Source organism: Cricetulus griseus, chromosome 4 (genome assembly GCF_003668045.3).
Source record: "Cricetulus griseus strain 17A/GY chromosome 4, alternate assembly CriGri-PICRH-1.0, whole genome shotgun sequence".
NCBI classification, from domain to species: domain Eukaryota; kingdom Metazoa; phylum Chordata; class Mammalia; order Rodentia; family Cricetidae; genus Cricetulus; species Cricetulus griseus.
Window position 1 is genome coordinate 224,010,010 of NC_048597.1, and position 25,885 is coordinate 224,035,894.

Sequence of the window (25,885 nt, forward strand, 5' to 3'; positions counted from 1 at the left end):
ACAGCAACTTGATGAATTTGACTTTGTCTCTTAAAACTAATAATAAAAATGAGGCTTGCATTTTATGTGTCTGTTTACCTTTATTTCATTTTTCTGATCATTCATTTTTATGGTATTTCTCAGAAGCACTGGTCCATGACAGACTGGAAATAAAACCTGAATCGTGTAGCACTAAGTCTGAGGACTCAGACACTACAGGGAGTGTTGCATGGGAGGTGTCCTAGTTTCCTTTTTGCAGCTGGGATAAAATCCCCTGATGAAAGCAACTTGGGGGAGAAAGGGTTCCTCTTCACCAGCAATTCCAGGACACAGCTCCCAACATAGCAAGAAGTTAAGGCAGCAAGGACTTAGAACAGCTAGTCATATCACAGCCACACACAAGATCAGGTAACAATGTATAAATAAATGTGTGTCTCCTATCCAGGATTCCTTCTCTCTTCTTACATTATAGGGGACACAGCCCTAGGGAATGGTGCTACCCAATCTGGGCAGAGTCTTCCACGGTCAATTAAGGTATTCAAGATAATCACCCACAGGTCCAGCTGGTCTAGATTAACCCTCATTCATGCTCTTTTCTCAGGTGATTCTAGACTGTGTCAAGTTGACAACAATTACAACTAATTATCAATGGAGGATGTGAATGAAATAAGAAGAAAACACAAGCTACATTAGCATAAAAGAAGAAAGCTCTCTATTTTGTACTATTCTCCCTAACTCAAACGAGTAGTTTATAGACACATGGAGATAGATAAATAGACAGTCAGACAGACAGACAGACAGACAGATACATACATTCATATACATACACACACAGAGAGACAGACAGACTGAGACAGAGAGAGAGAGAGAGAGAGAGAGAGAGAGAGAGAGAGAGAGAGATTGAACTCACCAGACATTTCTCTGTGAAACTGGGTAGGTCCTGCCTTTTCATCAGGAAATAACTTAGAATTGACAAACCCCATAAGAAGGAACACACTGGATCCCATCATTCAACTGTCCCTTGTACTTTACAGTGTTGGTATGAATGCATTAGAATTATTTGATAGGATGGTTTTATGTTTCAATTAATGCAGTTTGTTTAAAATCTTGCCACAAAAATTTGACTTAATTTAAAAATCAACTTGGATTCAAGTCAAGGTGACATGAGTCCAGACACATCTGTAAGTGGCTAAAGCAAGTGATGATGTATTTGTAGACAAAAATGGAAGGGTCACGGACATGGATAGACTGAGAGAATGGTGTGGTGGTTTGAAGAGAAAGGTCCCCACAGGGTCATATATTTGAATGTTCAATAACCAGTTGGTAGACTCAGAAGGATTAGGAGGTATGGCCTTGTTGGAGGAGGTATGGCCTTATTGGAATAGGTGTGACCTTGTAGGAGGAGGTGTGGTCTTGTTGGGGGAGGTGTGGTCTTGTAGGAGGAGGTGTGGTCTTGTTGGGGGAGGTGTGGTCTTGTTGGGGGAGGTGTGGTCTTGTTTGTTGGGGGAGGTGTGGTCTTGTTGGGGGAGGTGTGGTCTTGTTGGGGGAGGTGTGGTCTTGTTGGGGGAGGTGTGGTCTTGTTGGGGGAGGTGTGGTCTTGTTGGAGGAGTCTGGCACCTGGGTTGGCTTAGAGAACCCAAGCCAGGCCAAGTCTAGATCTCTCTCTATCTGCAACTTGAAGATTAGATGTGAGCTCTCAGTTACTGCTCCAGCACCATGATTGCCTGCCCCCCTGCCTGCTGCCATGCTTCCTGCCATGATCATGTACTCACTTTCTGAAACTGTAAGGAAGCCCCCAATTAAAGGTTTTCCTCTATAAGCTTCCTTGGTCATGGTATCTCTTCACAACAACAGAACAGTAAGTAGACAGGAAATAACCCACCATAAAGTAAATGACAAAACAAAATGAAGAAGGAGTAGAGGTTCCTGATTCTGGATTATGTTTTCTCTGCATTTGTGAAGGTACACAGCGAAGCTACACTGTGGGCTGCAGAGAGAAACCTTGTTTCAAAATCAAGAGGTGATGGAGAGATGGCTCAGTGGTTAAGAGAGCTTGGCTTGCTGCTTTTTCAGAGATCCCAAGCTTAGATCCCCCTACCCATGTCAGGTGGCTCACAAGTGCCTAGAACTCCAGCTCCAGTGGGTCTGATGACGTCCTGGCTGCTGAGGATATTGTACATATATCACACAAAACAAAAATCATTACCTTGGGTAAGTCATACATAAATAAACATGCATGCACACATGCATACATCACACACAGAGACAATACACACAAATAAACATGCAGCACATAACACACACACACACATAACATACACGCAGACAACACACACAAAACACATACAGGTACACACACACTCACATGCACACACACATGATATGCTCAGCTTACTTTTTCTTCTTAAAACCAGTAGGAATGAATCACTATCATGATGAATAAAAGACTAATGTTCAAGAGCAACATATTAAAAAATATTACTCTTTATAAGACAGAGTCTCAAACTTTAGCCAAGGATTGCCTTGAATTTGTAGCAACCCTCCTGCCTCAGCTTCTAGACCACTGGAATTGCAATTATGCACTACCACATCCAACTTTCATTTTCCTTTAATTTACTTAATTATTTATTTAGTGATTGATTGAGCTGGGGTCTCACTCTTCCGATCATGCTGGCCTGGCACTCTATGGAGGCCCAGCTGCCCTTAAACTTGGGTGATTCTCTTGCCTCAAGACTACCTATGGTGTTCCCAGCATAAGTTACCATGCTCAGACTTTGAAATGCTAGTTTTCATAAACTTCAGTCTCATTTTTTCTGCACTTCCTTATTTGTTTGTGGGGTGTATATATTTGTGTGTGTACTTGTTGTAGTATGCATATTGAGGAGTATGCAACTTGCTGGAGTGAGCTCTTGTCTTCCACAATGTGGGTCCTGGGGACTGAACTCAGGTCGTCAGGCTTGGCAGCAAGCACCTTTACCTGCTGAGTCATCTTGCCTGCCCAATAAACTTCAGTTTTAATTAGATTTGATAGGAAAATTTAGGCAAATCACATTATTAAAAGGACAACAGTAAGAAACTGATTTTCCAGACAGAAATCAAAACAATAAAACGCTTTAAAGTTTATTTTTAGTAATAAGTATGATAGGAAAAACATTAAAAATCCGCCAAAAAAATCAAAACCATAGTCTATTTTCTTTGTAAACTGATCCACTGCCCTCAGTAGGCTGATTTTCCTCAAATTCACATTTCCAATCCCAGAAGGCCAAAGTGATAGTGTTGGGAGGCAGAGCCTTTTGAGAGGGCATGAGGGCAAACAGGTCACTAGCAGAACTGCTGCTGTGGGGCCCACAGGGGCTTGTTAGCTCCATTGTGGAAGAATGTGGGGAGAAAGCTGTTAGGGACCAGGAGGCTGCCATTCTCAGAAGTAAGCAGATGTCTGCCATCCATAAGCCACCTATCTGCCTTTCCTTGTTACAGCCACTCAAAGGCAGCAGAGCCACAGCCAATGGAGTGAAGCTTTGAAAGCCAAATTCTCATGAGCCGGTTGCCATTCATATCTTTTGATTCACAAATATCAACAGTAATAAACTGACATGATCATTTTCCAATTTGGGAATTACTAAACACTACAATTTGGGAATCCCAGGGAGGCATTTGGTATTTTCCAATATACCTAACTTAGGGTGTTAACAGAATACATATGTTGAGTCAAGTTGGGATACACACATGACATCTTTCTCTTTTACAGGCTACTTTGCTTATTAGTTTCCTTGTTTGCTTCATGTTCTGGTGGGAGACACTTTCTTCCATAAGCTCAGAGAGTTGAAACGTTTTTCTAATTGAAAGAAAAACCAGTATTGATAGAATCTTTTTCTCTGTTTCCTTACACAGTTTGTTTTTCTAACACTGGCAGTGACAATATCATGTGTAGAAGGTGTAGATGGACAGAGCAGGAAGAAACGAGCAGCACAGGGGCTCTGCAGAAGAAGCAGGAGCAGACAGCAGCATTTCACCTGGCTGCTGGCTCTTCTCAAGCCCGCTTTGCCTGCCTGTGATTTTATATCACATAAATAAAATGCAGTCATGTGTTTTGCTTATAAAGTTGCCCCTGCTTAATATAAGAAATTCTCCTTGACAGCTTGGATGCTTCAGAGAGTCTGAGAGTCATATGTTGAAGCAAACCATGTCCAATGCTGGCTCTGTTCCCCAACTCTTCGCTCTCCTCTTAACCCCCAATGTGTAAAAAAAATAAATAATGCAGGAGAAGGAATCTATTAGTGTGCAAGGGATTGAGCCCAAGCATTGATTACCCTATAAGACAAATCATTATTATATTAGTTTACTTTTTGTGGTGTCCAAATTTTGACAAGAAACAATATAGGGAAAGAAGGGCTGGTTTTAGTTTACGGGTTAAGGGGAGACAGTCCATGGAGATGGTGAAGACATAGGGGCAGGGGTGTGAGGAAACTGGTTATATTACTCTCACAGTCAGGAAGCAGAAAATGGACAGGAAGTGGGGATGGTACAACACCTCCAAGTCTACCCCTGTGGCCACCTCCACCCAGAGGTGTGGGACTCAATAACACACTCACAAAGAAAGGCCAAAGCCTATGAAGATCGAATTTCACCAAAGCCAGAACTAGAGACAGGATGCACCAGGGACCTGGAAACAAATGGCCCAAACACCTAGATAGACATCAGCAAGCAACAGGAACCAAGACTAGCCTGCCTCATGTTTTTTTACAAAGCCAGAAAGAGAAGAAACAGCCGGGACCATGTAGCAACCCGTTGTCTACATTGACTCAGCTCCCAAGTATTTGCTTTGACACCTTTGGAGGTGGAGGCACATCTTAGCTGGGACGCCAGAGGATATAAATCCTTGATGCTGGGAACTGGAACCCCAGAAACAGGACACCATATCCACCCAATAAGTTGGATTAAGGGCATGTAAAAAAGGCTCCTCAAAATGTTTCAGCCTTCCCTGCTTACAGAAGTAAACTGCCAAGACCAGACACCATTAGGCATCAGTGTTTTATTCCCTCTGGTTCATCAGTTGTGAAGCCATGACCAGTCATCGTCCATTTCTACCCTTTCTGAAGATGTTTTCTGCACCTTTTATCAGCACCATTTCTTTTCCCATCAGGTTCTGACTCAAAGTGCAAGTCACAGAGGTGTTTCCTTACCTGGGCTGTCACCTAGGCTTGCCAATATGAAAAAAACAAAAAGTGACAAATTTGCCTCATTTTGGAGCCTGTGGGACTCATTGGGACTCCCATAGAACTGTGCAATCTTTCCTATAGACAGGGACTCAGAACAGCCCGGGGCGGGGGGGGGGCTGGGATGGGAGTGGCCTGTATTAAAGCTATGCACTTCCCTCTGTGTCAAAGCCAAGGCCGATGACAAAATATCCATGCAACTTTCATTCCATCCTTCAATGTAAACATTTATGTTCCACACGGAACACTGTTTAATCCATCACTTGCTGGCAGGTTGCATCTTGGAAGGGATATTAAAGAAGAGTAAACAAACTTATGAAGCCACAAACATAAACACTGCACTTAAAATATTTAGAGAAGGCACAGAGCCATAGAGTTGTGCTGCATGCAGAGGGGAGAGGAAGCTTTAGTTTGGAACATATGGGCATCACAGATATGCCAAAGGACATCTCAAAACACCGAAGGCTAATTTGTCATCATTTCCTATCCCTTAAAAAAATGACTGACAGATAACTGCCAGCCAATTTCCACTTCTCTAGAGGTCTACCCCCGAAAGAACACTAATGACCACTAACTGCTATGGTCCACCAAGGGAGATACATTAAAGAGTAAAAGAACTGGGCTAATTCCTGGGGCGGGTAGACCTAACATCCATAGTTAATTATCTAGAAACATCAACACTTCTGGTTTCAGAATTCTAGTTGAAGGAATTTTTAGTGATCAAAAATTTAACATGTGGACCCACTTATAGGTCTTATAGCTTAAGAACTATTTTACCCACTAATTTCCTTCCTTTCTCCTCCTTCTCCTCCCCCCTCCTCCTCCCTCCTCCTCCTCTTCCTCCCCTTCCTCCTCCTCCTCCTCCTGCTCTTCCTCCTTTAGGAATGACTTCAATGCTCAAGCCTCTGAAGTAAGTGACCTGTTTGGAATCAAACAGTGTGCAAATTGCTTCTTGTTTTTGCACACAGTGAAATTACATGTATGCCAAAGAATTCAGAATACACCTCTTTGGCATGTACTACCAAATGTAAATGTTTGTTTTGTATACTCATTTTATATACCTGTTTTATAGACCTAGAAGCATGGGGTCACATAAAACTTTCTCAAGTGGAAAACATTCTGAGAGGCCAGAGTTTAAGAAGCCCTGTTCTAACCTGGGAGAGCAACAGTGATCTAGTCATCTCCATATAACAGTTAAACTGTAAATCCTGAACTCTGGAAAAATATACACGGTCCTATATGAATGCAGATGAGAGGAAGCATGACCTAGACTGAGTTGTCAGCAAGAGTTCCTTGGGGACTGCCACCGAAAGGGGAGTCTGGGGGATACAGGAAGATAACTCCTGAGAGAGGATGGTGAGGCACGGAAGGTCATCAATTGTAAAAGCACACAGCCCAAGGCAGACCCAATCCTCCACAAGACATCAGTGCCAGAAGCAATGGGTAATAACTGTAACAGGAAGGGGTTGCAGAAATGGCTCAGTGGTTAGGCATGTGTACTGCTTTTACAGGGGACCCAAGTTCAGTTGCCACACCCATGCTAGGTGACTCCACCTCTAACTAACTCAGCTCCAGAGGATAAGACCCCCATCTTCTGACTTCCACAAGCACTGCACTGGTTCACTGATTCAGTGAGCTGCAGGCTCATTAAGGGACCCCACATCAAAGAAATAATAATAAGGTAGAAAACGAGGGGACATCCAATGTCAAACTTTGGCTTCCACATTCACTGTGGACACATAGGTACACACACACACACACACACACACACACACACACACACACACACTACACAAAGAGAATAACTAACATAATACTATGAAAAATACAAATGTCTTTTGGCAGTACAGAAATTCCGTGCCCTTAAGATCTCACTTTTCTGGTCTATTACGATATGTAAGGTGGTTAAGTTCTTCAACGAGAAAACCATGAAGGTTAGCATTGAGTCTTCTAAACAAACCCTCACCATTATACTGTGCTAACAACCCCTATGAGAGCCACAGCCTGGCAGCTAAACACCATTTGGCTGGGATCGGAGTATGCACCATATGTAGGAGCTGTTAATTTCCTGGACAATATCAGCCATTTGCTGGCTCCCTGTGTCTCAGCGAAACCTCAGGAAAAAAGTCTCGATTCCTTGGATTGAACCTTTTGGGTACAGCTGGCAAACAGTTTCCTCCACCTAAGACGGCCTCACACTCTCAGTCTGCCAGACTCTGTCCAATGCATCTGGCCAAGGGCAAGGAAGCTGAAGTGTCAGGAGATATGTCAGAAGAGATGCTAACAGCATGCTGGGGTCCAGTGCAAGTTCACTAGTGAAACTCTCATTAAAATTTGGATAACTCCACAGAGAGAGGGTGGGGAGTGAAATGAACTACCAGGAAAGCACCCTAATGCTTATAGGGATTGAGAGGGACTTCAGAATGGGTCCCAGTGAATGATGTCCCCTTCTGTCATAGTCGGAGTGCTGTGGTTTAGGTACCCAATTCACAAGGCAGGGGCGGAGGTAAGTGCATGTCCTTTCCTTCCAATGCCTGTGCTCACCCACAAAAGATCTGATGGTCATGTCTTTGTGGGCTTGATGCTGGTGACTAAAAGTCTGAGTTAATCAAGTGGCCAGTTCAGAGATTTCACTCACTTTCAGCCCTCAAACCACTGACTGACTTATCTAATTGCAGGGGCCTCAAATATGTTTGCAATGTAAATTCATTTACACAGTAAAACATTTAACAGAATAGGGGGGCAGTCTACTTTCTTGATAATGTGAGAATCAGTGGTGATATTTTATTAAAATAAACAGATGACTGCAAAGTGCTTTCTGGAAGACCTGAGAGGCATTCCCAGAATCCATACAAAAACTATATTAGGTAAGGTAGCATTCACTTGCCATCCCAGGGCTGGGGAGGTTGAGGTAGGAGGCTCTCTGGAGCTGGCTAGCGTGAAGGTATAGCTTAATAGGCCAGTGTTTGCCTGATATGGCAGACAACAGACCTGAGAAGAAGAAATAAGAGAAGAGAAGGAGGAGGAGGAGGAGAGAAAGGAGGAGGAGCAGAAGGAAAAGAGTTGAGAGAGAAGGAAGACAGGGAGACGGTGGCAGCAGAGCAGGAGGGATGAACAAAGGTGAACAATACTGAGGAAAGACACCCAAAGTTGCTCTCTGGCTCCTGCAGATACACACAACTGCATCCATACTTTCCCACACAGGCATATGCTGACACAAAAGAAAAGAAAGATACATCCTTTTCATTTTGGTATTTGCAGAAAGAATCAGCATTTGACTCTGTCTGCCATCTCACTTCACCACAGAAGATGTAGAATGTTCCTGATGCTCTCTCTCTCTTTCTGTCTGAATATGGAGACTGTTTGATGAGCTTGCACCTTTAAATCAATACTTTCCACTTAATTCTAGATGCTGATTTAAAATCTGCTTCCGGAAGGAACTACGGCAGTCTACAGTAGGACAAATGCATAATTTCAAGTGTTCAATGAGCAAATTTTGTGGTCAGAACTTTCACTGCTTATAGTCATTAGTCCATTCTCCTCTGAGGTCAAGAAGCACCATAAAGGTATAAAAAGTGCTGATAATATGGTTGTTTTTTTTCTATCAGCCACATTTCCCCCCTGGTGTGGATGGAGGAAGTATACCTGCCTTTATTTACAGCTTAAGCATTTTTAAGTGTCTGCACAGATGCAGACACTTTAGATGGGAGTCTATATGATCCACCAACTGCAACATCACGTTCCCTCCTCTGTTTATAACTTGACCTTTGCTTTTCTGTGAACTGGATAAGAGGTTTTCTATACTTCGTCAAGAAGCTCATTTGCTTCTTGTAGTATGTGTTCTTCCAGACCAGCACTGCTATGGAATTAGCTTCTTATGTTTTTGTTTGTTTGTTAGTAATTTTCCTGTATTTGTGCTTTGTTTCCTTTAATCCACAGCATGGTTTTCTTGAGTATCATCTTACTGAATCTGGATATAGCTTTTCCCCCTCCTGGCTCCTGTCTATGGCACGTGTTGTATCCAGAGGATTGAGCATAACCATATGTAAACATCAATGTTCTGGAGAAAGCTTTAGGAACAAATCCCCAGGGTCTGTGCTTGGTAGGTCTGACTAGTCAGTCCCTGGGAGACAAGGGAAAGCATGGACAACAGGGCAAGAGAAATTGTTACTGAAAAATAAAAACCATGAGGGAAGCAAAACTATGTATCTCTGATGACTTGGATTCTTGGAAAGAATATAATAAGAAATTAGGGTGTGTGTGTGTGTGTGTGTGTGTGTGTGTGTGTGTGTGTGTATGCTAATTAGTGCCTGTTGCCATGATAAACACCACAACAAAAATCAACCCAAAGAAGAGTTTATTTTGGTGTATGGATTCGGGGGTGGAAGTTGATAATGGTATGGAGGCATGAATGGAGACAGATAGGTCAGGAAGTGACAGTTCATATTTTAACCACACATCAGAAGCAGTAAGTGTAAACAGGGAGTGAGAGAGGGCAAAAATGAAGTGAGGATCAGCAGGAAGTGAGGCAAGGCTATAAATCCTCCAATTCACCCCTCCAATGCCCTCCCTCCAAGGTTCCATAACCTCCACCAAACAGTGCCACCAACTAGAGACCAAGTTCAACTGTATGAGCCTAGAGGAGACATGTATTTATGTGTTCACAGAATATTTTCTCCTGGATGTTAAAAGGACTAAGGATGAGCAAACAATGGATTTGTTGTGTAAAATTATTACTAAGTGGTGGGGAGAGAGCTCAGCTGGTAAAACATTTGCAATGCAAGCATAAGGAGCCACGTTTGGATCTCCAGGAATGGCTCTGCACATTTATAATCCCAGCATGGGCAAGGAGACTCTGGATTCCTGAATTCACTGTTCAAATAACCTAGTGAGAGAACTAGTCTCAAAAAATAAGGGAGAAGTGTTTGTGGGAGATACTAGATGTTGACTTCTGGCCTCCACACACACACACACACACACACACACACACACACACACACACACACACACACACACACACACACACAGGCATGTGTACCTGCAGACATGTGTGCTTATACCCACTTGACACATATGCATGTGCTATACACATTCACATAACAGCAAACACATACACAAAGCCATACACACAGAATGATAAACAGTCACACAAATATAGTAAGGAGTCATAAGAATCCTACCTTTCAATCAGCAAACACTTGTCTGCCTTTGGAAAACCGCTGTCTGTAAACCTTGGTTCTTTAGAGCTATCAATTTATCAATTCAGATGTATTTCTTGAAGAAGTGAGAAACTCTTTTTTTCAGGGATGTTGAGGCCAGGAGCTGAGTAGGTTCTTTGAATGGTCTTTACACTAATAAGGCAATATTTGGCTAGGAGGACTGAAATACAGGTTTTTGTGTGCTGTATTCAACATGGAATACTTCCCCACACACTGAACTCATATTTCGTATGATAATGTGTCCTTATAAAGCACGTAGATTTTGCACAGGGAGATCTAAGAAGAGCTGCATATATGGCCAGATTGCTAAGGATGTATCTGAGTGCATAGCCTGGATCCCAGGTCATCCCAGACTATATAAAAAGACTCTACCTCATATATCCAACAGCTGAGGAAGGGGTCCAGTGCCTGGGATCTACACACAAGGCTCTGGGTTTGGTCTGCAGGGTTGCCTATTTCCACTCTCAGTGATGTGTCATTCTTCCATAGAATTCTAATTATCCTTTTGGATGTTATGATTGCAGGAGTGTCTTATGATTTCAATAATATCTTCCACCTCACCAGTCTGATCACAAAATTTCAACTTCAGAAAACAAATATGGACTCCTCCTTTTTGCTTCTGAAGTTGAATATTTTTTTTTTAATCTCAGGATACTCTTTAGATAAAAAGAAGGGGAGTGTTATATAGTGACTTGGATTCCAACCCAATGCCCAGCAGAGATGGAGTCTCATGGCATGTTTGATTAGTTTAAGTATCAGTTTAAAAGGGCATCCTGGAGATGGTGGGAACACGACATCAGACTGAGTTCATGGCCTTATTCACAGTATACAATTATTTTCCTCCATTTTTTAAAAAATCTATTTTTTCTCTGTATTGTGTTTGTAACCAGTCAGTGTTTTCCATACATTGAGTGGGTTCTAGGAATGGAACTCAGGTCCCCAGCCTTGGCTGGCAGGCATCTTTCCCCACTGAGCAATCTCTATAGCCATGCTTTTCTCACTCTGGAGGACTTTCTGTCATTTTGGTGGGGCGGGGATCTACAAGGACAAACGCTGATTTAAATAGGACTTGTCAGTCTGTCCTCAGAGAGAGGACAAGATCTGTCTGGCTGCAAGGACAAATGATCAAGGCAAGAGGAGAGGCCAGGGCTCCTGGTATGGGACTCCCCTGCAGCATATTAAGGAGGGAGTGTTTTCCCAAGTTTGCCTCTGGGCCTAGACCTTTCAAGAAGCAGAAGAAAAGGATGACACATTGCACAACTTGCAAAGGCCTTGGACTCCTCACAGGCACTGAAGGAAAACACAGGATCATGATCTGTGGATGGAGACCAGAGTCTAGAACACTTGGGCACTTTCTGGTTGAATTTTTTCAATTCCAGAGGGATAGGGATTTCTGTTGGCATACAACTCACCCCTGAGCTTAGCAGGAGACAATGGAGTGCCCTGGAAAGAGCAGGGCATCACCCACAGGCAGACTGTGCAACTTGTTAGGTAAAAGCTAATATAAATATTAACTTCAGAGGATTCTGCTTCAAAGGCCTCTGATAATTAATGAATGGGATTAAGATGGACTCTGATAATTTCAACATTGGGTTTTGAATCCCTGAATTCTGCCCTAGAATCAAGGGGAGAAAAGCTTTTAAAAAAGTTTGAGATGAATTGACATATCCAACAAAACAGATGTCACAAATATATTTATAGACATGGGTTAGGCCAACACTTGGTACTTTCTGTAGTGAGAGTTTTAAAAAATCAACTAGGGGGAAGATGAGAGTTAATTCTCTGTTGTTGGAGAGATACTGTGTTCCTCTGGATGTGTGTATACTAAAAGAACACCCAGCACCAGCATCAATGAAGAACAACCACTTTCACTGCATGGTCAGTAACCAAGAGGAAAGAGCTACATTAAAATCTGCATCAGACTGACATCCTCGGGATCAAAACTATCTAAAGTACATTCCAGGGGTTGACCAGATGGCTCAGAGGTTAATGGCACTTGCTGCTCTTGCAGAGGAACTAAGTTCAGATCCCAACACCCACATAGCAGCTAAGGACTGCCTGTAACTCCACACCCGAGGGATCAGAGACTCTCTCCTGACCTCTGTGAGTGCTGTACTCAAGTGCAATACTCACTCATACACACACATATGCCTAATTAAAAATGCAAATAAGATCCTAAGTGTGTTCCAGAGCAGTGTTGTAAAGTATCTGCTTAGGTCCTTGTATGGATGGGTAGAATGAAATGGCACAGGTATTGGAAGATAATAGCAGGCAAGTCCCTTTAGGTGTTAGAATTTAGGTGTGTATCTACATAATCATGAATCAAAGTATCTGTCAAAGCAAGAATCCTTTTCCTGCCTAAGAGGGTTTGATGACATTTAGACATGAGTGGCTTAGCCCTTTGGTCTATTTGTTCCTTACTGTTAAATGCCCATTTTAATGTCCTTGAATTATCCAGAACCTTCCATGTATATCAGTTAAATAAACACCTATATGCTAAGTTATAGTTAGCAGCAGGGTTTCTTTTTTCCTTTAATTAAAAAATACATTTATTTTTTATGTGTATGACTTTTGCATGAATGCATGTCTGTGCATCATATTTGTGCACAGAGGCCAGAACAGGGTGCACAGAGGCCAGAACAGGGTTTCTGATTCCCTAGAACTAGAGTTACAGAGGGCTGAGTCACTATGTGGCTTTTGGGAATTGAACCCATGTCCTCTCTAAGAGCAACCAATGCTCTAAACTACTGAGCCACCTCAACTCCCTAGTTGGAGATTCTTCAATTTCTTCTTTCCATGCATTTGCAGACCCATACTCCTCAGCCAATAACTTTCTTAGATTTACCTCATGGTTGTCAAGATTTATAATAGCCAAAATTCTTGGTCCACAGTTTTTGCAATAAGGCAAATCAGATAAATGTTACAAAGACCAAATAAGACGTTTTCATTAGCCATGGTCACACCATTTTTAAAACTCCTCCATTTGGGTAAAACCATTAACAGTTGAAGAAAATGAGCTAATTTGGTTGGCAAAATTGAAGTAACTTTATTTTTGAGATTATTGCCTTCCGCTGCCCACATGGTTCCCTCAGTAATGACTGGTCACCACAGATGTGTGCTGGTCACCTGTATTCACTTACTAACCATCCAGATTACCCCTCACACTAGCCAACCATGAAACTATTCAATCCCTAGTAATATATACGTGGACAGAAATCTCACCGAGTTCTTAAGACTAAAGATTCACCAATCCCCATGCAGGCCACTCTCTGAATAGAACCTGCAATGGCATGGAGTCACACATTCCCTTGTCCATCTCCCTAAAGACTTACTGCGTGTTACAGCCTTTTTTTTATTACAACAAACACACTGTCTAGCCCACAGCAAAACCAAAACACCTACAGACTAAAACTTCTACAATATTTTCCTATAGACTGTTTTGTGATCATGGAAGACCTGAAGATCTTTTAGGATTCACAGGTTCCTTGGCCCATCTGAACCCAACGCACAACATTTACTAATCCATGTGACAATAGACCTGAAGAATACGTTAGGATTCACAGGTTACCCAGCACAACATGTACTTGATTCTTACTGTGAAAGCAATATGCCAAATTCTTTGTGGATTTTTGAAAGTCTTCCCAATAACCACAGAGCCTAAGCACTGTATTATTTCAAAAGAGTATTAGAGATATTTTAATAACACAGAAAGTTCACAAAACTAGGTGGTGCCACGACCAGAAATCAAAGCCAAATGCACCTTTCAAACCTATGTTCTTCACCAGCACTGGTAAAATCCTTTCAATTTGTTTTCACCAAAGACTCACGAATTTGTCCCCTCCAGGGGGTGATGCTGTTTGGGGAGGGAGTGATGCATTTAGGGAGGTGGTACAGCCTAGCTGGAGGAAGTAAGCCACTGTGTTGTGCTTTGAGAGTTCAAAGGTTCTAGTTACTTTCAGTTCTCTCTCTCTCTCTCTCTCTCTCTCTCTCTCTCTCTCTCTCTCTCTCTCTCTCTCTCTCGTTTGCTAATGTCTCGGCTTCCTGCTCCTGACACCATATCTGCCTCCTGTTGCCATGCTTCTCCCATCATAATAGACCCTTTCCTCTAGAACTGTGGCCCCAAATAAACTTTTCCAAAACTTTCTTTTGTGCATGGTATTTTATCAAAGCAACAGAAAAGTGACTCACACATTGATCAATTACTACTTCCTGGCTAATTCCCTATTGAGTTCTTTGCAGTTGAAGCATCAGTTGGCGTTTTCACAGGCACACATTGGAGCACATTGACTATGGGAAGGAACTCCCAGTTTCAAATGGGTGCCAGGTTGCTACTGGGAACTTAATTACATGTGGCATTTTTATTTTTTAATACTTACTATTATTTATATAAGTGCTTGTGTCTATCTGTCTGTCTGTCTGTCTGTATCTGTGTGTATCTGTATGGGGAAATGTGAATGTGAATGCAGGTATTAGTGGTGTCCAAAATAGGTCATCAGATCACCTGGAATTTGTGTCAGAGCAACCACAAGCAGGTATTGGGAATTGAACGCAGGTCCCCTGCAAAAACAGTATGCACTTTTGACTGATGAGCCATCTCTCCAACCCCAGGAGTCATTTTTACTTTAAAGTCCTGGGGATTTTAAAATGTCACACCACAACCAACAGAGTGGGATAGTGATAAGAACAAGGATGTAGGAGGCGATTTGGTGCATACTTAAATGGTAAAATATATACTTCAAGTAACACACACCCTGCAGACTGCAGGTTTATATGATAATAAATAACAGTTATCACCAGGACAGAGGAAAAAGTGCCATGAAATTCAATAGCTCAGTGAGAAATCTGCTAATACAGGTGGCCAAGCTTGTTCCATTTCATTGTCAAGCGGAGGCTATTTATTTTCTTCTGGGTAGTTAAATTACAGAATCATTTATTGCTGCAAGTTTTCCAGTGGGCAGATGGGAATCTAAAGCAGGCTTTGGGCTCAAACTTCATGAGGATTTACTTCACAGACAGCACAACTGAAGCTGTAAAATCCTTCAGAAAGTCTGCAGCAGAGTGACTGCCCACAGTCCAGCCAGGCACTTGAGGCTTTGCACTTTAGATTCGTGACAAAGTTCAAAATGGCGGCTGGAGTGAATAATCCCTTCCGAAGGTCTTTAAATAAATACTAGTGTAGACATTTCCTTACTGGGTGATAGGACAGTGATGTGTGTGTGTGTGTGTGTGTGTGTGTGTGTGTGTGTGTGTGTGTGTGTGTTAGGGCATAGAGGAGAGTTCCTTATATACGAGCATGCTGAAAATATTAAAGTCAATGTCAACTTTCTTTGCCCCTTTTTATACAAAAGCTTAACTCAGTGAATGATCTATCATCATCCATCATCTATTTGCTTATCTTTCTATTATCTATCTCATCTGTCTATCATTTATTGACAATCTACCATCTATCTGTTTGTGTATATCTTAATATCTCTTGAGAATTTAGAAGCAACTGTGTTCACTATTTATAAACCACTACTGAATAACTTCCAAAACGTCCAAGGTTTATAAATAGAATGTACCAAATATGTTGCAACAACCATTTTCTTTTAAAGATGTATTATTTTACTTATTTATTTACACATATGTGCAATATGCACACACACGTACACAATGTATACACTCATGGAGGTCAGAGGACTCTGGCAAGTCTCTTCTCTCCTTCCACCATGAAGATCCTGGGGATCAAACTGAGGTCTTCAACTTCACAGCTGGTGCCTTTATCTCCTCAGATATTTCTCAGGTTCCTCATTTTGTTTGTTTCTTTTTTAAAAAATAGATTTACCTTACTTTAAACTTCATGTGTGTGAGAGTATATATATGTGTGTGTGTGTGTGTGTGTGTGTGTGTGTGTGTGTGAGAGAGAGAGAGAGAGAGAGAGAGAGACAGACAGACAGAGAGAGAGAGAGAGAGAGAGAGAGAGAGTACTTGAACTCAGTGCTCTTGTTGACCAGAATAGGGTACTAGATCCTTTGGAGCTAGAGTTATAGGAAGTTAGTTGTGAACAACTAATGTGGGTTTTGGGAACCAAACTCAGGTCCTCTATAGGAGCTACAAGTACTTTAAACCATGGAACCATTTCTCCAGAATATGCTTTAGGTTTTAAAGATTTTTTTCTTTTAAAATTTACATGTGTCTACCTCTGTGCATGTGTACACTTGATGTAGTTCCCATATAAGCCAGAAGAGAGGGTTGGGTCTTCAAAGCCAGAGTTACTTGAGACTGTGTGCTGCCTAACTTGGGTCCTGGGAACTAGATTGGGGCCCTCTGTAAGAACAGTAAGCACTTAACAATTGAGCCATCTCTTCAGGCCCTCCCTGTTCTCTTTCCCAAGCATTTTCATAATCATTTCTTGCCTCGGCCAACAGCCACACTCTTATCACTTGTTTTTGGGTAAAGGAAATTGCTACTTCAGTTGCATTGACTCTTGCCAAGCAACCTTTAAACCAGGACATGCATGTAATTTCCTGATTAATTAAAAGTATTAAGTTCATCAATTTCAATTCCTGACCAAATCTAAAGCTTCCAGGCTTAGTCCTGACAAAGACCATAATACACAACTGGGAGAATTGTAATTTATGTCGCCTTGAACAATGAGAAAAACAATGAGCCTACCACAGTCACCCAAGAGGAAACTGGCTAGCAACAGACAGTTAGAAGATATGATCTACACACATTAGTCAGAATGCACACAGAGCCGCTAGGACACAAATGTTGATCACTAGAAATCAGAGGCTGGTGTTGTAATGTTCTACCAGAGGATGTACACAATCATAACAAAATACAAACAGCTACGACATCAAATGACTTCATCATTACATCACTTACTTCTATGGGAACAGGACCTGGAAACTAGAAATACAAACCAGAGACAGATGCCCAAAACTTCAAGGTCTGTTACCTATGGCATCCAACAGTGTGAAGATCTTAGGATAGTTAAGTTCAGAACTTTTAACAGGAAGACTATTTTAAACAGATTATTTATGATGACTCAAAAGGGCTGCTATTTGAGCATCAACATTTACCAAACATCCAAATGTCATCAGCAACATTTTTGGTGTTTACTCACTTTTACTCTTCCTTCTTTTGAGTTTTTGGTATTCCTGGCTGACCTTGAACCCTGTTACATAGACCAGGCTGTCCTTGAATTCATAGAGGTCAACCTGCCACTGCTTCCATAGTACTAGGATTAAAATTGTGCACTGCCACATCTAGCTTGTGTCATTCTGATGTTCTCTCATTAGAATCCCAAATGAAAATGAGGGCAATGGCATCAGTGTACATTGTTCCCGAGATCCATATTATCTGACCACATAGGTAGATTCTTTTTAATTTTTTAATTTTTTTTCAATTTTTAAGGTCATAATCATATGAAAGCTTAATCATTAGAACCTTCAGGATAAAGTCCTTCTTTCTCCTTAGAGTCCTTTGATGAAAAAGATGGAGCAGGCTTGTCAGGCTACATGAAGGGGACCATACACGCTGCACACAGAACTCTAATTTCATCCACCGGTACAGAGTATTATAGGTAGATTCTTCTAACACTACAGAAATCATGGCACAAAATGATGATGCACAATTTTCACATTGATGTAAAAATTCATCATAGGTTCACATCCAAGGCCCCAAACAATGCATTCTATGTAGCAATGGGTAAATATTGCAAATGATGGACATCAAGAAAATTGTTCCCCAGGTAAATTCTGGGTATATGGGCCAAAGTGAAATTCCAATAACACAGACAAGGACATTAGCAATAAGCCACTTCCCTGCACAGATTAGGGGAAAAGCCATCAGCTTAGAAGCCTCCCAAACATGGAACAAATAAGTGAAATTTAGCACACATCAAGTCATTGATAACTTTCTGTACTACCCCAGAACTCTGTCGACTAGACACCAGTATGCACATACATGTATAATGACTCCAGCAGTGCCGACTAAGGAAAGTTCTAGACTCTCATCCATGCGTATCTCCCTTTTCAGGCAAAACAGAGACATCCACCTGTTCCTTTAATCACTGGGGTCTCCACAACCAAAGAGCTCATGAATAACTCCACATCAAGTCAGAGAGAAAACAACAAGTCTATTGAATGGTTCATTTCCCTAAAAACTGAGTACAGAAAGGATATAAACTCTAATCTGGGCTCTGATCACTGTAAAGGACTAATATTTGTTCTCTCTCTCTCTCTCTCTCTCTCTCTCTCTCTCTCTCTCTCTCTCACACACACACACACACACACACACACACACACACAGAGATACACACCCAGAGGCGGACATTTGCACAGACCCTCTGGTCTGAGCAGGCTTACCTTGGCCATCTGTGCTTGCACACCGTTTGCCTTCAAGGATGCCACTGCTTTCTGTGCGGCTGCAGGACTATCAAAATCTACAAAACCATAACCTGCAAACATACAAAATCTGGCATTAGTTATCACAGGCAGGCGGATGCACTTCTGTCATATTAATGAACACAGACTTACTGTCGGCTATGAATTCATTTTCTTCCAATAAAAACCTTGCTGGACCCAAAGGCACTCATATCTGTGCTGCTGGGTGCTTTAAGCAGGATATCTTAGTAACTCTAGATATAGGGAGGTTAATTCATTTTCCAGAGTACTTTGTAGACTAGTGTGCAAGGGGAAGCCCTGTTAACACTAACTTGGCAGTTAAGGCAAAGCCTCGATCTACTGTGCTCTGCCTGTGACACATTGGCTACAAGAGGGAGGAGAATCAAACCCTGGAAATCCTTAAGTGTCTGAGGACGAAATCCATTTTCCAGACCTCTAAAAACTGAGAGTCAGGAAACCCAGAAGAACTGGTAAGTGTGACAGTTAACATCAATGCTCAACTGGATGGAACCAGAACCAGCTGGGAGGCAGACTCTGGGCAGGTCTGTGGGGGATGATCTGCTTTAGGATAGTGACATGGGAAGGCCCCTCTGGGTAGTGGGTAAGCACATTCCCTGGGAGGGGAGCCTGGATCCTGTAAACTGCAGAAAGCCAGGTGAGCACTTGAAGAATCTTTCTGTTTCTTGACTGTGGATGTGATGTGACCTGCTGCTTCCAACTCCCCCCACTGTGATTCCCCTCGTCCTGCCATAGGACAGTACTAAAACTGTAGGCTAGAATGAACCCTTTCATGCTTAAGTTGTTTCTCCCAGGGTAAATCATCACAGCAACATGTAAACAAGCCAAACCACTAAAGTTACTGTTGGAGACTGCAATAGTGATTGCTTGCTTTGCAGCAAGCAGCCAATAGCTATATCTTGGTTGCACAAATAAGCAAAGGTTGTGGGTAAGAGTAGGGGTTTGAACCTACTTCTATCCAGCCACTCTGCCCATGTTTCTAAATTATAGGATCTTGTTTCTTTCCACAGAAGCTCAAATCATTGATTTTTAATATTTTGAAAAATAACTTGATGAATAAATACTCAAGCCTCTAAAAAACAAATACTAAATGGCCATCTTACTTATTTGGGGGTGGTTTATAAATATACTGTTCTGTTCTGGTGGCTATGTGGGCACATATAAAAGTTCAGGGAAACACAGAAACAAGCAACCTGAACAGGTGATGAGACAGGACAATGGACAGGACATACCATCATTAGTCCAGAAATTTACACAACAGCAAGTCAGCTGTGAATATTTGAAAATATGAATACTCAGTGGGGTGTGTTGGATGCACACCTGTGATTCTAGCATTACAGATGTGGAAGCCCGAGAATTAGGAGTTCAAGGTCAATTTTGTCTATACATTGAGATTAAAGGTAGCCTGAGGTAATTGAAATTATGTCTAAGAAAAATAAAACAGGAAATTATGCCTCAAAAAAAAAAAACCCCAATAAAACAGCAAGTATAAGAGTGGACATGTATTGTGGGTTGAATGTGAATGTCCTCCTCGGGCTCGTGTTTGAACACTTGACCACCAGCAGGTGGCGCTGTTTGAGAAAGTTGCAGAGACAATAGGAGGTGGAGCCTTCCTGGAGGAAGTACATCACCTGGAGGAAGAGTTTGAGGTTTTGTAGATTGGCCCTCCCTACTTGTTCTTCAATCTTAGCTTCCTGTATGAAGATGACATGTGATCAGTCAGCTTCCTGCTCCTGCCACCATGCTCTCCATACCTGTGGCCATGTCTTCCCCATGATAGACTCTACTCCTTTGGCACTACAGACCAAAAGAAACACTTTCTCAAGCCGGGTGTTGGTGGCGCACACCTTTAATCCCAGCACTCGGGAGGCAGAGGCAGGCAGATCTCTGTGAGTTCGAGACCAGCCTGGTCTACAAGAGCTAGTTCCAGGACAGCCTCCAAGGCCACAGAGAAACCCTGTCTCAAAAAAAACCAAAAACAAACAAACAAACAAAAAAAGAGAAACACTTTCTCATGTCAGTTGTTGTTGTTATTGTTGTTTTGGTCAAGGAATTTTAGCATAACAACAGAAAAAGATAATAACACAATACTAAATATTATATAAGATACACATAGTACACAGTATATAATGTGTTATATATATGACGCATACACACATATACATACATACATAATACATACATATAAATTTGTATATGTGTACTATAAATATGTTTTGCTCTACTCCTGAAAAGTCTATGGATGAATCAATGTATCTTCTCATCCATGAAGACAGGCATCTGTCTTGTATTTTGAAGCTTGTCTCATTCAGGGCTTCCAGGCCTGCCTCTGAGGCAAACACACCATTTGTGTGCTATAATCCACTCCCACCCCAACCTCCAAATAAGAGTGTTTGGGAGTTTAATTGCCAAGTTGTTTCTTTTAATTAACTTTCTAATTTTCTCCCCTCAAATCCCATCTTCCCTTTCTCACTCCCAGCTTGTTATCCCAAAGCAAACTTGGTACACAGCAATGTACCAGCAAAACACTCCACAAAGCTCCACAAAGTAGGGCTGTCAAGTCTGTGCTTCTCATATGTAAGGAAGTGTGCTCTGTAAGGGCTGGTAATTCCTTCTCTTTGTGTGATAAGATGGGGAAGAAAAGATCAGGGGTAAGAAAAAGTCAAAAGTCAGAGTTGTAGGCAAAGGTATAAAGTCTCTAAGACTTAGACATCATTGCCCACAGGTCAGGTGCTGTTTTGGAGGATTAAGGCTCTCTTATTTAATGAAAACATCATTGTGTCATATAATACTGGCTCTGGGTCCATGTACCAGAAGCTGAGGCACAGGTGAACTCATAACTGGTTAAAAAAGCAGGAGCTGTTAGACAGCAGAGCCACAATTCAAACCCAAGTCTGCATAGAAATTATCCAGTGCCATACAGAGAACTGATTCTAGCTCTGCTCTGGAGCCTGCACCCCTGATGGCCCTCAGCGAGGACCTGAAAGTCCCTGGATTTGGAATTAAAGGGTGAGTTAACACAATCCCATGAAAGGCTCTCTCTAGCTCATTCTCTCGCAGGTTGCATTCTGGAGGGCCTGGACCTGCACCACATCTCTCTCTGGGGGTGTGGACAGAGTCAGGGCTGGTTTGCATTCATTTACAGGCTCCATGCTTCCTTCACTGGGCACCTGACCCAGCACAATATGTAATATGTGGAAAGCAACAATCCTAGTTCCCACTCACAAGCAGCTTAATAGTTGGAGAGAGACATGATGGAGTGGCCATCCCAAGGAATCTACAGATACTAATGTCATGCCTTCCTTGAAATCAAGGAGAGCAGGGGCATGGAGTGTGGGTGTTGACTGTTCAGTACTGAGAGAAATCATTGAGAAGTTCTCTTTCTAGCTGGAGGCTGGATGGTGATGAAAGAGGCTGGCAGCAACAGTGGAGATGACTCAAGGCTATCACAGCAAACCAAAAAGAAAGGCAGCTGCTCAAAAATGGACTGGGTGAGATGGAGAAAGTGAGTTATATTTTATAGGGAGGGTCAACTGGACTTGATGATTGATTGATTGATTGATTGATTGATTGATTGATTGGACTGGCGAAAGGAGAAGGATGAGATGACAAGAATTATTGTTTGGTTGAAATTTGCTCTCCTTTGCCATAAGCCACTGGGTGAGTGAGCTGTGGAGGTGACATGAAGAGACTGGAGGAGGATTCACAGGAATGAGGGAAGGCTGAAGAAATATTCAGTCAAAACACCCATGAGAACCTCTGTAGAAAAGTCATACTGCAGTGTTGTAGTGTGATGACTGGTTTTGAATGTTCCCTTAACACCACCTGGGAGAGATTCCCAATGAGATGCTGTCTAGCTCAAGTTCCCTGTAGGAATGTCTGATCAGTGATTGCCTCAGTTGTATTAACTAATCTGGGAGGAACCTTCCCAATGTGGGCAGCACCATTCCCTAAACAGGGGTTCCTGAACTATGTAAGAGTGAAAAAATGGAGCTGGGCATAAACATGAATGTTTTTTTATTGTCTGTTCTGGATCATGGAGGCAGCATCATCAGCCACACCATGTTTCTGCTGCTATCTCCCTGCTATGATGGACACAAGCTCCTTCTCTCCTAAATTGGCTCTGTCTGGGTATTTCAACACAATAACAGGAGACAAAACTGACCTAGAGATATATCAGGCTGGCACCCAGTAAAAAAGGATAAAATCAGAAATACATATTATGTGGGCAAATGCTGAAAAATGCTAGTAACACACATGAAAAGAGAAAAAAAACTCATAGTGAGAACTGGGAAAAAGTTTAGATTTCAACTTGAACAATGTCAGTTTTTTGGCCTCAAGGGTGAGTTTGCAGAGAAGACTGAAGCAGGACCAGAGAGGATAACGAACACAAATAGGAACATGTCATCTTACAGGCATTCATGAAGGGCCCCAAGAAGGAAGAACTAGCCAGGCCAAATGCAGGGGAACATGCAAGCATGGAGGAAATGTGAAAATGCCCAGGGTCCTTAAGAGCATGGATGACTGCAGATTGATAAAGACCAAAGACTGTCAAAGAAGAGGGAGAGTTAGGAGAGAAAGCGGGAAAGGTGGTATTGAAAGCATTGTAAAAGGAGTTAGCTGGGGTGATGGGGAGAGACAAAATTAGATAATAGAAGATACAAAGTCAGCAAGGGTTGTATGTGTGTACATATGCATTTACAGGTACATGTGTGTAGAGTCCAATGCTCTACCTTAGGTGTCATTCCTCAGCCTTAAGCATCAAAGTAGGATAACCTACCTTGTTTACTGAGGCATGGTATCTAATGCACATGGAACTTACTGAATAGGGAAGACTGGGTAGCCACCGTGCCCTGGAGATCTGCCTGTCTCCACCTCCCCAGGGCTATGATTAAAAAAATATAGTCATCATGACAAATATTACATATGGATGGGAGGGACTGAACCTACACCCCTGTGATTGCCCTTGTAAACACTTTACTGACTGAGTTCTCTATGCATCCCTCAACTGAGTTTTCATTTACTTTATGATAGAAGTGTGTGTGTGTGTGTGTGTGTGTGTGTGTGTGTGTGTGTGTGTGTGTGCTCTTATTCCTATGTGAAGTCAAGGTAGAGACCACTGAAACTCATTTCACTGATGCAGAACTCTTGCTTGGCCACCTACAAGAGCTCATTACACTTTCCAGTTTTGAATACAGAGTAGGGAAGATGAAGCATAGAAGAGAACCAAGCTTCATGAGGATAAGAAGACAATTCACAGTTTCCTTCCTGAGAAGACGCAGCACGGGAGCATCTGGCACAGATATAGGCATGCTGCCCTATCACCCAGTTGCTGGGAGGAAGAAGAAAGTGCACCACTCATCATGTGGCCAAATGTGAACTTATGGGAGTCATTTGTCACCAGCTGTCATTTCATTGTACAGCCCTAATTATTGGATTTTACATAAGCCTGTGTTCAGAAGATCCTTATTGAAGTACACAGAAAATATGTTTAAAATATGTAAGCTTATGGGAGGGGCTACTATGCTTATTAATTAACAAATGAAAATGTCCAATTCTATTTTGATTACAAACAAACCACAACAATACTCATGCTGCCAGCTGATACCTGTGTGGTGCTGTAGCCCTGCCAGCTGTACCTGTGTGGCATTGTAGCCCCTGCATTACAGCTGCATCTTTAGGTTTTTCCCTTCACTTCCAACACTACACACCACATAGTGTATGAGAAAATCAAGGTGTGGCTCTTCCAGACTAGACTCCTACACACACTTAAGCAAGTTCCACAAGGGCACCAGGCACCTGAGGTTTCTCGGGGAATTTACAGCCGCGTTCTGGGGAAAAGGAGTTGACCCCACACCTGTAGGGATGGCTTCAAGCCAACAAGGAGCAAAGATTCCACATATAGACTTAGAATCGAGGGAGGCACACATCTGAGTTGTGGGATGTTCACACAGACTTCTACTTGTTTAAGTGAGAGTCGGGAGGTCAAAGTGTCTCAAGAAACCTTGCAAGGTATTTCCATTCTGTAAATAAGCATGGCATTTCTGGGGTTTAGGAGGGTAAGGGCTGCATCACTGTCAGAAGAAAACAAAATGAAATACATGGCTGGCTCTAAAACATAATGATGCATTTAGTAAGGGATAAAAAATCACTTTAATTTGGTTTCAATTTGCTTTCCTTCCTGATAAATAATTAAGTTTGTCTCTGCATCTGGCAGGGGAAGGGAGGCAGAGTCATCCAGCCCAGCTACAGTGCTTTCTATTCCACGAGCCCCAGGGAAGGCTAGCCAGTGCAAACTCGGCCAATGGCTGTGCACCATGCCTCCCTCAACTACGGCATCACACTTGGCGACAGGTCCAAGCAAATTAGATCCCGATGTCACTGCTATTTCCCCCACACCTAGAGCTTGTTTTCCTCCTAGTTGGGGAGACAAGGCCAGCAGCTCAGCAATTAGCTGGAAGAAGAGAGGGAAGAAAACGGACTGTGGGATAATTAGGTCACTCTGTGACTGCACTCTTCCACCAACGGGCTTAATCAATGCTTCCCTGAAATGTCTTATACCTTCTGCACTTATTTAAAGTTTTGTTATTGCATGCCACTACCAGAGCAACGACCTTCTAGAAAAATAATCTATATCCATTACAGCTTAACTCTCCAGAATTACCACAGGGGCTTTTGTCTGGTCCATTTTCTGTAGTCATAGGTGACATAATCCAGAGACCTTTATCCTTCAAAAACTATTGTGCAAAGATGGATTTGGAGTTTCATATAAGGTCATATTCAACAGATGATTTTAGGGTTTTGTGTGGCTGATGGCTCTTTTTACTGGCAATGAAAATTACACATTTATTTTCCAATATTGGGGCTGAGTAGAGTGGGGTGTGGAGTACAACTGGAGAACCCCGACCTTAGGTTTTTAGTACCATCTACAGCCACCCAGGGCATTTGGTCTCAGAGTTTTAACTGCACACTGAATTTTCATAGTTCTTTGTCTTGGGAGTGATTCTTATAGAAGGAAACCCTTTAAGAACCCAGATGCAGAGCCAGCTGTGAGTCAAATGTG

The 25,885-nt window shown here is 42.2% G+C and overlaps 1 protein-coding gene across 9 annotated transcripts in view; it reads right to left on the reverse strand.

Moving 5' to 3' along the window:
* Window positions 1-25,885, reverse strand: part of Rbms3 (RNA binding motif single stranded interacting protein 3) — a 680,800-nt gene that overhangs the window by 366,620 nt on the left and 288,295 nt on the right. For all 9 annotated transcript variants that reach the window (XR_004769778.1, XM_027415326.2, XM_027415321.2 and 6 more), the window contains exon 4: window positions 18,766-18,857. Coding sequence is in view for 8 of the 9 variants with exons in the window: in XM_027415326.2 (XP_027271127.1) it covers window positions 18,766-18,857 (92 nt within the window). In the remaining variant the exon portion in view is untranslated. The remainder of the gene's footprint in view (window positions 1-18,765; window positions 18,858-25,885) is intronic.